Source organism: Tupaia chinensis, unplaced genomic scaffold, assembly GCF_000334495.1.
Source record: "Tupaia chinensis unplaced genomic scaffold, TupChi_1.0 Scaffold143584_1, whole genome shotgun sequence".
Lineage (NCBI taxonomy): Eukaryota > Metazoa > Chordata > Mammalia > Scandentia > Tupaiidae > Tupaia > Tupaia belangeri.
The window spans coordinates 4,459,968-4,473,522 of NW_006203430.1; the positions used below are offsets into that span (position 1 = coordinate 4,459,968).

The window sequence follows — 13,555 nt, forward strand, 5'->3', positions numbered from 1 at the left end:
AGAGAAAGAAAGAAAGTGAGTAAGCAAGCCACCAGGTCTGGGACTTGAACCACAGTCAGCCGTGTGGGAGTGTCTAGCACCTCAACTACCACGTTATCTGCTGGTCCCTGCTTGGCCTAATTTCAATGTGGTTGTGCCTAGGGAAATAGGGAGGCCTGATGTGAAGGAGAGGCTCGTCAAAGGAGCAGTCAGAACACTTATTATTTAGGTTTGCCGTGTTGTATGGGCATGGGTTTTGGTGCCTTGAAACAATCACAATAGCAACATCAAAGATCACTGATCACAGATTACCAGATCACAGATAACAGGTAACAATAATGAGAAAGAAAACAGCTGCAATATAGTGAGAATTACTGAACGGTGACACAGACGTGCAGTGAGCTCATGCTACTAGAAAAGTGGGACTGATAGACTCACTCCACGTGGTATTGCCATGCACCTTCCATTTGTAAAAAATGAGGTATTTACAGAGTACAGTACAGTGCATTAGAAGGGAGTTATGTCTGTAATCGAAATATTAGACACGAACTTTAAAGTAGGAAAGCTTATTATATTCAAGGAAATAAAATCCAAGATTTAGAATTTCGTCAAGGAATTGAAAACTTTGTGTAATGTAATACAGTCATGCACCCCATACCAATATTTCAGTCAATGATGGGCCATCTATATATGACTTATATATAAGCCATAAAGCTCCCATTTCCTGGTGCCATTGTGCCATTGTCATGTCATAGTGCGATGTATTCATGTTTGTGATGATGACAAAATCTCGGCACTGTCAATCTTGTAAAAGTAGTACATAATACTTGGTAATGATAATAAATATGTTACTGGTCTATGTATTTACTATACTATATCTTTTATATTATTTTAGAGTGTACCCCTACTTACAAAAAGAAAAAAATTACTGTAGAATGGTATGCTGTTTTAGGCCAGCAGCAGCCTTACATTATATATCTTCTGTTTCTTGTGTCTCTTGATCACATCGTTTCCTCTTGTGCTGAATTAATCTCATGTCATTTTGTTCATCGGAGCCCTTCCAATGGGACAAAATGTGGAGATGGAAGACAGTAATCTTGATGATTATGATCCTGGGTGGGTCTAGGCTAATGTGTGTGTTTGTGTTTTAGCTTTTAACCAAAAAATTTGAAAAGTTAAAAAAAAATTATTTTAAATAGAAAAGAAGCTTATAGAATAAAGATATAAAGAAAGAAAATATTTTTGTAGCTGCACAATTTATGTTTTAAGTTAAGTGTTATTCCAAAAGAGTAAAGAAGTTTAAAAAAAATATTTAAAAGTTTATAAAGCAAAAATATTAACAGTAGGGACCAGCAGGTGGCCTGGTAGTTAAGAGGCTAGATTCCCACATGGTCAACTCTGTGATTTGAGTCCTGGACCTGGTGGCTTGAAACCATGAGGGGCATGTGTGCGTCCATGCCCAAAATCCCGAGAGGAGGGCGGAGGAGAAGGGATTGTGGCATGGTCATCCCCTCTGTGGGGTGATTTCTCACTTTCCCTCTCTGTCTGTGAAGAGTACACATGCCCTGCGGCAAAAAAAAAAAAAAAAAAAAAAAAAAGGAAAAAGCTAAGAGTAGACTAAGGTTAATTTGTTATTTGAAGAAAGAATTTAAAAAAATTAATTTAGTGTAGCCTACGTGTACAGTGTTTATAAAGTCTACAGTAGTGTACAGTGATGTCCTAGGCCTTCACATTCACTTACTGCTCACTCACTGACTCATCCAGAGCAACTTGCAGTCCTGTAAGAGCTCTGTACAGGTGTACTATGTTTTGTCTTTTACACCATATTTTGCTTACTTTTTCTATGTTTGGATATGTTTAAATACACAACTACTTACTCTTGTGGTAGATTTGCCTGTAGTACTCAGTACAGTAACATGCTGTGCAGGTTTGTAGCCTACAAGCAGTGGGCTATGTTGTATGGTCTAGACATGTGATAAGCTACAGCATCTATGTTTGTGTGTACACTGTGAGCTCCCACAACATTACAACACAGTTCTCAGAATGTATCTCCATCATTGAGCAACACACGACTGTAATTCATATTAAGAAATCAATAAATGGGCTTAGATAAATCTATAAAGAACTAGAAGATAAAAGAAGATCTGCAAACTAAAACTCAGAGAGATGAAAAAGAAAGAGAAGAATATAAGATATATTTGGTCAGGTGAAAAAGTTTAATACTGGCATAATTGGAATCCCAGAGGATAAAAGAGATCTAAGAGAGCAGAAGCAATTCTTGAAGAGGTAACACCTGACACTTTTCTATTTAAAGTGCTGGCTCCTGGGATTTTTATGTTATCAGTAAATGGGATGACATAAAAAGCTGATGACATCAGCTTTTCTCAGCGTCAATACTATTACTTTGCTCATCCCTGCTCCTACAAGAGATTTATGCTATTGCAATATTACTGGGGTCCAAATCCTCTAGGTCATTTTTCACCAAAGATCTACCTACAATCCCGGGTACTTCTGGTTGTACTGAAGGCCAGGGAGTCAGGTGCATATTGGTTGAGAGCCTCAGTTTGAAATTGGAGTAGGTTTTCCTCTGGAAACAACATTATGGATGGGCATCGGGTTCCATTACAGAGTGCTATAGTTCAGTGGCAAGCTTGGGCAATATGCGTTCTTTATTTCAGTGGAAAAAATGCGTATCTGAGTTTCTCATGGCTTGCCACTATATGCCTTTCTGGAACTCAGCCATCAGCAATCCATTGGCTGTATTGGGGATTGCCTGTACAATTAGTTCAGTCACGGTCACTCTAACCCCCTGCCTTTGATTCCTTTGTAACTTTTAAGTCTGATTTGTAAGTGTCCTCACCACAGGAATCAGGACTTAATCTTTTTATCCCCTGTCTTTGCATACTGCTGACTGCACAGGCAGCCAGTGAGCGAGTGAACTTGTGCACACATGTCTCTGGAGAGAGGTGGTGTAGCTGCTGAACAGAGCGCTGGATGTGGGGACCATGAAGGCCAAGTCTGGACTCTGACTTTGTTAGGTGAGGACCGCAGATAGTCCACGTGAACTTCCAGATCATAGAGCTTCCTTATGAAGAAATCGTGGACAGTGCCACTGTCCTCCCCTTTACAAATGGGCTGTTGCGTTGACCAAGTGAGTGAAAGTATGTGTGTGTGGGTCCCCTTTGAGCCACCCCATCATCTCTGGTGGCTTCCTGCTCCTCGTTTCTCCGTACTTCTTCATATCCTCCAGGAGGATGTTTTACAGCTCTTCTGGTCAGCTTTTGTACTGCAAATGGCACCTTATATTCTCTGTATGTGGGCTATGTGTGAAGAATTTTCAAGCAATGCTCATTAATGTCCATGGAATATTAAATACTTCCATTCATTTATGCCCTGTATGTTTAAAATGAGGACTGTGAGCATTTTTTTCTCCGTGAAGTAGAAAAAGAAAACAAAGTCTAGTGATTCAGACTCAGGGCAGTACCCACCTTTTGAATATGAGACAATTACGTTCCATTGTTATGTTTGTTGTTAGTTCCTCTTTGTAAAATGTGTTTCTTTTCTTTCTTTCCTTTTTTTATTTTTATTTTTTTCAGTTTTCCTTTAGAGCATGTGCACTCCCCAGGCCAAGAGAGAGAGAGAGAGAGAGAGAGAGAGAGGGAGAGAGAGAGAGAGAGAGAGGAAAAGTGAGAAGTTACCCCCCAAAGGGGGTGGGCACACCATAATCCCTTCTCCTCCATTCTTCTCTTGGAATTTTGGGTAAACACACACACACACACACACACATCCAGGTTCTCTGTCAAGCCACTGGGTTCGGGACTTGAACTGTGTGGGTGGTCACATGGGATCCAACCACCCTAACTACCGCACCACTGGCTGGCTTCCTGTAAATAAATTTTGAAACATTTGTTATATATTTCTGGCATGTTTTAAACTAACCATAAATGCAAGAATAAATGCAAGAATAGCACTATCATTCTGGAAATGCTCAGAAGGTTTTGATTGGTAGTGTGTTTTCCTCAAATAATTGTGTCCTATAAACCTAGAGAGACTAAGGTGCCTGGCTAAGGTTGGACTTGGCATTGCTAGCTCAGTTTTTCCTGAATCTTCGTGTGAAGGCTGAGATGTACTTTGCTTGGGTAAGATCTACCTTACCACCATCAAAGGAAGTCTTGTAGTGTGTATGGTAATGAAACAAGTAGAGATGAACTTGAGTTCAATATATTTTCTATTTTTATAGCAGTTTCTTTTTAGTAGTGGTTACTGTGACTTACAGGTATTGAACCTTTCTGTCTTCAGTGCTAAAATATCTTCTGGTAAGAGGTGCTTGGGATGCATAGGAATTATTTTATACCAGAGGCAAACAGGGCTCTATTAAGTCTGTGATTCCAATAAGCCCTCGGATGGTATCCTGGTACAAAGCACTTCAATTCTCTTTTATAGAAAGGGAGGCCTAGAAAGAGAATCAAAGTATGGACGAATTGGGGATCTCCAGGGAGTTCATGGGGAATTTTAGGAATGATGCTCAGTGTTTTGATCTTGACTTCTTAGGCCAGATGATTGGTAGATTATGTCAACTCAGGGACCTTAGTCTTCTGTGGGGTGTATGCAGTTGGGGTTTTCTGTTGGCATAATACATCCACTGTGTGTGGGGGGTAGATCCTCTCCCCTTAGCTAAAGCTCAAAAAGGGCTTTGTGAGTTACTTTGTGAATTCATGCTGCCTTTCCACGGAGTTTCTTCAAAATTTATAGGGGTGGACACAGTTCTTCCTGGATGGTGCTTCCTGGACCTGTTTTGTTTTCAGTTCTGAGTGGGCACAGGTTGTCAGGCCATGGAAAGGGCTGTCAGTGTTACTGAGTGGCTGTGACCTGGGATGTTGGGACCCAGGATCTGGAGGGTGAGCCCTGGCTTTCTCCAGGCAGAGCCAGTCCCTGTAACTGTAAGACACAGAAATGCTCTTCCTTGTCACCATCTCCTCATCTGCAATCTGGATACATCTCCTCCCTTCTTCTCCAGAAGTGAGGCTTGGCCTGCGGCGCTGCCCTAGTGACCACATGTTTCATTTGCCTGCGGTTTGTGTCCACACAGGTTTTCAGCACCCAAGACAAGGGGTGAGGGAGAGTGAGGTGTACATGTGTGTATTCGCTATGCCTCCTCTTGGTCAGGTTCCTATGGTGTCTTGGCTTCCCTCATGTCTGGGGTCAGAAGAAGTCAAACCATTAGCATCTAGGGTTCTGCCTGTTTCTCCCATTTCATTTCTTTCTGCCCACGGGGTCTGGCTGCCTAATTTCCCAGCTTAACTACTTATCAATGCTTAAGATACTTAAGACTTTTCCAGAAGTATGTAAGGCTTAGAGTCTCAATATTTAACTCAGTGGATGACGGAACAAAACAAATAAATGCAAAAATCTTTGCCGTATAAGTTATCTCTGATTCTCAGACCAGAGAGAGATGCTGAAATTACTGAGTGCTTCCAAATGGGATGTGACTCTTAGAATCATTTCTATAGTATATATTAGAGGAAAATTCTATTCTGCCTTTTAACATTTTGATAGGAATGAAATGAAAGTTTAAAAGATTACTACATATGCTGTAATATAATTTATAGTTAATTTACTTAGGCTATTTTATTTTACTTTTTCTTTTCATTGCCAGAGGGTGCATGTGCTTGCCAGAGACAGAGAGACAGAGAAAGTGCCCCTCACCTCTCCCAGTGGGGCATAGTCATGCCGCAATCCCTTCTCTGTTTCTCTGTCCTGTCAGGATTTGAGGCGCACACACACAAACACACACACACACACACACACACACACACACACATGTACTTCGTGTATTTTTCAAGTCATTGCACCAAGATTTGAACTGTGGTCAGCCATGTGGGATCCAGCTTCCTTAACCACTAGGCTATAGGCTTGGCCTGTTATTCATATTAATAAATTAAACTGCAGTGAGCTTTTTCATGACTCATTCCTTTTTCTTCTTTTAACTGCCTTCTTAGGAATGGAATTCCTGAGCCTCTGGGTCTGTTCATAGATTGTAATTTCCTTTCATTAGGAGTCATGTTGATTTATAATGTCATCATCGGGGCCAGGTAGTGAGTCAGTGGTAATGCAACTGTACTCACATGAGGAGGTCCTAGGTTCCTGTCCCAGAACCTCCCTCTGCATGCCAGTGCACATGTGCCATAATCTGGGCTCGGTGAGACTGGGGTTAGATTGTGACAAGAAGATCCTGTCAGGAGCTTGTCCGTCTCTTTCTGTCTTTCTGGATGAAATAAATAAACTTAAAAACACGTATATAATATTATCAGCAATTTAAAAAAAATTATTACTAGGTTCTTAAAACACCTTACTACCTGCAAAGGTTTCTAAAGGGTCTGCAAGAGCAGTGCTTAGTGATTTGGAGTGAAGGAGTTTGTAGGAACATGTTGAACGTCAAGAGGCCTAGAGTGAACAGAGAGGACAGCCTTGTTTTCTTGGGCCCACCTTGATCAAGTCATGGTGACTTCTTGCATAGCTGAGTGGAAAAGATTTTGAGATTTTTTTAAAAATTCAATAAGATAATGTGCCCTGAATTGATTAGTGATGTCTGCCATGAGAGCAGAATTAGGTAGAGGTGATACGTGAGGGGTCTTTCAAAAGTTGATGGAAAATATGTATGATGGAAAAACTATGCTTGAAGTTTTATTTTTGGAGGGCACTAAAATGAACTTGTTTTAATTTCATTTTTTTCATGAACTTTATAAAGTCCTCTTGTATAAGCGTGAGAATTAGACTCTTTATCTTGGGGAGTAGGAAACGTGAAGGCTGTTGCAGCAGTCCAAGAGTGAATCGATATTTTGGGTTGATTTTCATAGATTGACAGTGCCTAGAGTTTTATGTGGCAACAGTCAAGAGTTTATGGTTCCTGATTTCTTAGTTATAGATTTACATATGATTAATATATAGGACAATTTAAGCAGTGGAGGCTGTCAGAGTACGTGGTTCTCAGAGAGTTATATTCTGAGAGGAATGTCATATGAGGGATTAGTTTCTCCATAAGTAGATGGAACCAGTTGTTAGACCTCAGTGCTTACGTACTATCAACCGTGCAGGGAGTATCCAACAGCACACTGATAATCTCACAGGGAAGATCCTACTAAGCTTTCTTCTCGATTTGTGGAATCAGAATTGATTTTATTCTAATGCCTCCCCAGCAGTCAATAGACTGTCCTGCTTTCACTACATTTCATTTCAAAATGACAGCCGCAGTACAAGGGGACTTCGGAAAGTTTGTGGAAATGAGATTCAAGTGCAAGTTTATTTTGGTGCGAAAATGTTGAAATTGACACATAACTTTTTTCCGTAGTATGCATCTTGTAGGAATTTTTTGAAGACTCCTTGTATTTTCACACCATCTGAGACTATTTGAACCAAGCAAGAGAAACTGAGTAGTAAAAAATAACAAGTAACTCCTTGTGAGTTCCAAAAAGGTTTTTTGTTTGTTTGTTTTTTGTAAGCATATATGGTGAGAAGTTTGATCTAATCTGGTAAGGACTTTAAGGGAGTTTAACTGGGCCTCAAACAGTTTGGTTCTTACTCTCACAACCAGCTGTGTGACTTTGAGGAAGTCATGTAGCTTCCTCTTTTGCAAAACTAGGAAATTGGACAGGACAGATTGTGATAGTCTCAGAATCTTATAAAGTGGAAAAATACATATGTGGACGAATTTCATCACATAAGTTTACAAAGACAAAGTGACCTTTCAAGATGATGGGCAGCCATGTCTCTCAGCTTTCACCCTCTTTCTTAACAGACTCTTTTTTTCACCTAGTAGGTTTTATTCTCTTTTTCTGCTTTACAGTGATGTGATTTCATGTGTGATTGTCATGACTCATCTGACATTTCCCTTGCTGTGTGTGTGTCACAGTCCAGTTGTTTATATGGGTTACAGTCCCAGTGAGGTCATGGCAGGAAAAGGAAATCACAGCACCCAGTGATTCAGGAGCAGTGTGGCTGTTCTCAGCGAACCGCGGGCAGGTCTTCCCCTTGTGGCCAACTGAGGAACAACAGTTGTCCTGGGAAGGAGGCCCTGGAGACCTGAGAGCTGCCACCCATTTCCTGAGCTGTCTCCAAGCCACTGGCCACAGAGGATTATTTGGTGCTCTTTGTAGTAATATTTCCTTTTCTGAGACAAACTAAAACTTTCCCTAACTTTTTGTCCTGTTATTTCCTTTTTTTTTCCTCTCAAATGTGTATAAGACATTGAGATAAATTGTTAAAAAGAAGATGCACTGAATGCATTTGACTGAACAATCAGTGGTTAAATCTAAATTTGCGCAGGTTTGCTGCTCTAACTATTTAGAAAGTCTGGCATTTTAACTTGAGCCTCTATAGAAGATGATGAACACAGTTCACATCAGTTTTACTTTTTCTTCTTAAAGAGCAATTTGCAGTTGGCCCTGTAAGATCTGTTGGGCTGCTCTGGGGACTTGGGAGTTATTTATTTATTTATTTATTTATTTATTGAGAGGTTTTTGCTATAGGGCACGTGTGCTCGCCAGACAGAGAGACAGGAAGTGAGAAATCACCCCCCGGGGGGATGGCCATGCCACAATCCCTTCTCCATTCTCCTCTCGGGATCTTGGGCACGCACGCACATGCGCCCGGCGTGAGTTTAAGCCACTGGATCTGGGACTCGAACCATGGTCAACTACTTGGGAGTCCAGCAACATAGCCATTACGCTAACTGCTGGTCCATGGAGTTACTTATTTTAAGCAGAACCCTTGTGCAGAGTAAACTGATGGACTCCAGAATGGTGTCTCTCTGAGCAGTGTCCCAACACAGAAGATGCCCAATCTAGTCAGAACCCTTTGCACTGAGAGCCATGTTAAGAACAGAGAAATTAAAGGAGGAAGGGTCTGGGGCTGAGAGGAACCAGAGGAATTTCAGAGGAGTGGTTTCTCAGCTTGGCAGGAGGGTGCACCAGGGGATCAGCTGGAACGGTACTGAGGAAGGCAAGAAATGTATACATTGTAAGGCTGAGGGATTGACTCCTGAGGGCTGAGTGCCTGGGAAGCTACAGGTGGAGCAGCCCCACGCTGCTTCTATGTGCCGGTCTTTCCCCTTGCTAGTACCTGACACTGCTCTGGAACTCCTGGAGGCCAGCAAAGGTGACACCTTTTCCCTCCAACAGCAGAGCCTAACCTTCTGTCAGCATGGGATAGGCAGGGCTTTGTGAATGCTTGTTGAGTGAGTGAGGAAGAGATGAATAAATGAATGGATGAGCCATGAGAAGAGAATTCCTACATTGTGAAGGAGAAAAGCAGAAATGAGTGTGGTCATTGTTGGGGAGAGATCCCCACACTGCCTTCTTGGCAATTTGTAGGAAACAGTTGGCCTCAAGAAAGGGCTACTAGTAAGGGGTGTTTTTCTTCTCTTCAAAGGCAGGATATGGCATCATAGTTCCTCAGTTTTCTGGGAGTTGCATGGATGGCAAGGATCTGCTCATCCAGACGAAAAGAACTGAGTTGTACTTTGAGGCCCTGGTAGGGCACATGAGCCAGAATCCATGTTGAAGGTCCAGCCCAGAAATAGCAACAGCATCGATTGGAATCTTATGAGCTGATATTTTAATTCTGCTGTCACCTCTTTGAACTCTGCGTATCGATTTGCACACTGCCGATAAACGGTGTTGCATTTTGTTAGGGCTCAGAATCAGTGCAGGCTGCTTCTCATTCTGGAGAAGGGTTTTCTGTGGAGAATCACAAGCCAAGGCCCCTCTTGCCCCAGGTTTTCAGGCATGGTCTCTCAAAAACAGGATTGAAAAAGAGTGAAAATAATTCAGGTTGCTGATTGGTATTTGAAATCTCATTTCATAGTTCAGTGTCTGAAGAAAAACACTTTTTCTGAGTTTCAGCATTTTCTTCTTGATCTTTTGGCTTTTCAAGTTACACCTTTTCCTTATAGATCTCAAAATATCCCCTTCTGTGATCCTTTCATGGAATGTGTTGATGACGCTGTCTCGGTGTTGATAAAGTCTTTGCATTGTGCATCTTTCTGTCTTATCACCTCTTAGAAGAGCCCCGGTCAGCAACTCAGGGCCTTTGCTTTGGTTTTCTTTGTTCTATTTCCTGGACAATATCCTGACTTAGTCTTCTAACACCTCCTTTAAATTGTACTTCTACCATCATACTTTTAATTTCTAAGAGATTGGTTTTATTTGCTGAATAATCATTTAAATAAAGAGGGGACTTCATAAAGTTCATGGAAATGCCCAGCCTATGGCCTGGTGGTCAAGGTGGTTGTGTTCTACATGGTCCATTCCACATGGTTTGAGTGCTTAACCCTTGTGGAACTTGAAAACATGCTGAGATGTGTGCACGTATGCCCAAAATTCTGAAATAAAGGAGGAATGGAGGAGAAGGGATTGCAGCGTGACCATTCGTAATTGGAAGTGCTTTCTCCTCTCCTCGCCCTGTCTGTCTGTCTCTCTCTTTCTCTCCAGTGAGTATATGTGCCTTCTGGCAAAATTTAATAAATAAATAAATGTACATTGAAAGTTCTGTTTATATCCAGCTTATCAACTAGTGCACACACGGTCTTTAGTTGGGGACCCCCAATATTGGGACTTTTTCCTCTTCTCTTAAAGGGAATCTTCTCTGCTTCTGCATGTGCTTGGGCTTATCCAGCTCAGGTGACTAGCAGCTGGTCTCTCCCTTGGCTGTGCCTGATGTCCCCAAATGCAGCCTCTATCTGAGGCAGGTTTCCTAGAGAGTTAACTCCCATCTCTTCCTGGTTATGTGGCCTGAATGTTAGTCATATGTTTTTGTGTGGCTTTCAGCTGATCCTGTTTTCAACCTTGTCCTCCAGTTCTTGCTGTTTTCTGGGATCTTCTGGCGTGAGCTGACTGGCTGCTTATTGGTTTTGGCTTCTTCTTTCTCTCAGGGTCACACATCCTCTTGGATTTTATTGATACCACTTGTCTGGTGTTCTCTTCTGGCTCTTTTTGTTTGTTTGTTTTTATTGGTTTTGTTTTTGCCTTAGGGCATGTGTACTCACCAGAGAGAGAGAGAGACGGTGAGAGGGAAAGTGAGAAATCACCCCGGGGGGATGGCCATTCTCCTCTAGGTATCTTGGCCATACATATTCACGTGCCTGGTGTGATCTTGAAGCCACCAGGTCCAGGACTTGAACCACAGTTGGCCATGTGGGAGTCCAGAAACATAACCACTATGCCATCTGCTGGTATCTCTTGTAGCTCTTTGACCTTGTGAATGTGTGTCTTTTGTTTTTAAACCATTGTACAAGGCTTTTAGAAGGCGGTGTATATAAGCATGTGTATTTCATTTCCACCATGTAACTGGATCCCTATCTTTATCACCTTTAGAGAATTTTGGGGGCCAGCAGATGGCATAGTGGTTAAGGTGCTGGATTCTCACATGGCTGAACATGATCTGAGTCTCAGACTCAGCAGCTTGAAACTCATGCCAGGTGCAAGTACACATGTGCCCAAAATCCCAAGGGGAGAACGAGGAGAAGGGATAGCAGTGTGCCTATCCCCCGGGGAGTGATTTCTCACTTTCTCTTTTTCTGACTCTCTCTGTCTCTCTGGTGAGCACACGTGCCCTGTAGCAAAACTCTCTCTAAAAAAATTTTTTTGTCAGAGAAAGATCTCAGATGAGGGCTTTATATAATTACCCTAACCCAACTGGAGGTTATTATACAGTTATTGCATCCTAAAGAGAAAATGTTAGAAATGTAGAAATCAGAATTCATAGGTTTTATAGCATGAAACCTGGAGAAACAGATTACAAGTTTTTTGAGTGCTAATACTGTGAATAAAGTAAATTCTATTTCTACCAAAACACTGTGGTATGTTGTAATATTTCTTCTCTAGGCTTTCTCCAAAATTTTCAAATCATGTTTGTCTATTAACTGTTGTACGAATGTGGGGCATCTTTTACAACTTATATTTCCCATACTTCTTTTCATTGTATGAAATCAATATAATTTTATTATAGAAAATACTGTTAAGAAATAGAAGAAAATATCTACCTCACCCCCCGCCCCTGACCGTGCCTCCCCTATTCCCATCAGCCAGCAATGACTGCCCCAGTCTTCCGGGGTATGCTTATGTTCAGTCAGAGTTGGCACCTTGATCCTCATGGCTGTATTCTCATTCCTTCATAGGACACCGGGGTTGGGAAATCGAGCATTGTGTGCCGATTTGTCCAGGATCACTTTGACCACAACATCAGCCCTACCATTGGGTAAGTTTCTGTATGTGTTTCTCCTTCACATAGCTTTCTTTTAGAGCACTCAGAGAAGTCATTTGAGCCTGAGCCCTCAGGCAGGACCATGGTTTTCATCCTAGCCTACTCACTTCCGAGCAGTATGTTAGGCTCTTATCCCTGTCAATAACTTTTTTTTTTCTAGTCAACCTTCCTCATACTGCAGCTCAAGGTCATTTGATAAAAGTAGGAATCATAGTATATATACAGTTTTTATTGTATTTTCCACATAATGTATTTTGAATATTGTCTTATAAAGTCAAATAATCTTCAAAAATATGATGACCTTAATATTTTTTCTGATTTTTATAAAAGCATCATTTACTCATCATAAGCAATTGAAAAGGAATAAAACCATGAATAACAACATAAAAATAACCTATAATCCACTTCCCAGAGGTAACTAGTATAACATATGGGGTGTGTTTTCCTTTTATTTATTTATTTATTTTTTAAGTTTGTTTGTTTCACGAGAGAGGGAGAAAGAGAGATAAATAAATACCTTCACAAGGGTCTCACCATGATCCTCCTCCCCACCTTCCCAGTTAGCCAGGATCATGGGCACACATGCACATGTATCTGATGTATACAAGTCAACCTGAGTACTAAGCCCTGGTCTTCCATATGGCTTCCAGCATTGCTATGCTACTGTGTCTGGGCTGACATTTGCTGTATATTTTTTCCAGTCCTTTTCCTCTGTGTGTCTGTATAATCATTTTTTCATTCAATAGTATATTGTGAATTTTACTCCATTAGTCTTTAAAAACAATGAGTTTAATGGCTATACTTTCCATTTAAGGCATGTAATTTGTTTACATTTTAAAAATGATATGTATATTTGTATATATATCTGATTTTTTTTTTAGGTTAAGTTCTTAGCAGTGGGGTAATTTAATCTAAAAATAAGAACATATTTTAAACTCTTGATGGGTAGTGCCAAATTGTCATTTGGAAAGATTATTCCCTATTTTTCTATATAATTACCAGCTTTAGATGTTATTTTTAAAAAATTAAATGTATGATTTTTTAAGAAGAACTTATTTATTCCATGAGAGATATAGAGAGATAGATACAGCACCCCTAATGGGGTCTCGATCCCACAGTCCACCTCTCAGCTTCAGCCAGTCTGGATCATGGGCACACACATGGGAGGCCTGTACTCCAGGGGGGCCTCTGGCCAAGAATCAGCAACTTTCTCATCAGAATCCTCCTTACAGAGTGTTGTATTTTTACTACTGTACTACCGTCTGGCCTGCTATGTATGATTTTAAATTTTGTTCTTTCCCATTCCCTCTCAGCCCTC

General features: G+C 41.0%; 1 protein-coding gene across 1 annotated transcript in view; it reads left to right on the forward strand.

The window, feature by feature from the left end:
• The first annotated feature begins 3,067 nt into the window (after positions 1–3,067).
• Positions 3,068–13,555, forward strand: part of RAB31 (RAB31, member RAS oncogene family) — a 114,306-nt gene continuing 103,818 nt past the window's right edge. Inside the window, exons 1-3 of the mRNA XM_027766537.1 lie at positions 3,068–3,130; positions 9,406–9,507; positions 12,152–12,231. Coding sequence (XP_027622338.1) covers positions 3,068–3,130; positions 9,406–9,507; positions 12,152–12,231 — 245 coding nt within the window. The remainder of the gene's footprint in view (positions 3,131–9,405; positions 9,508–12,151; positions 12,232–13,555) is intronic.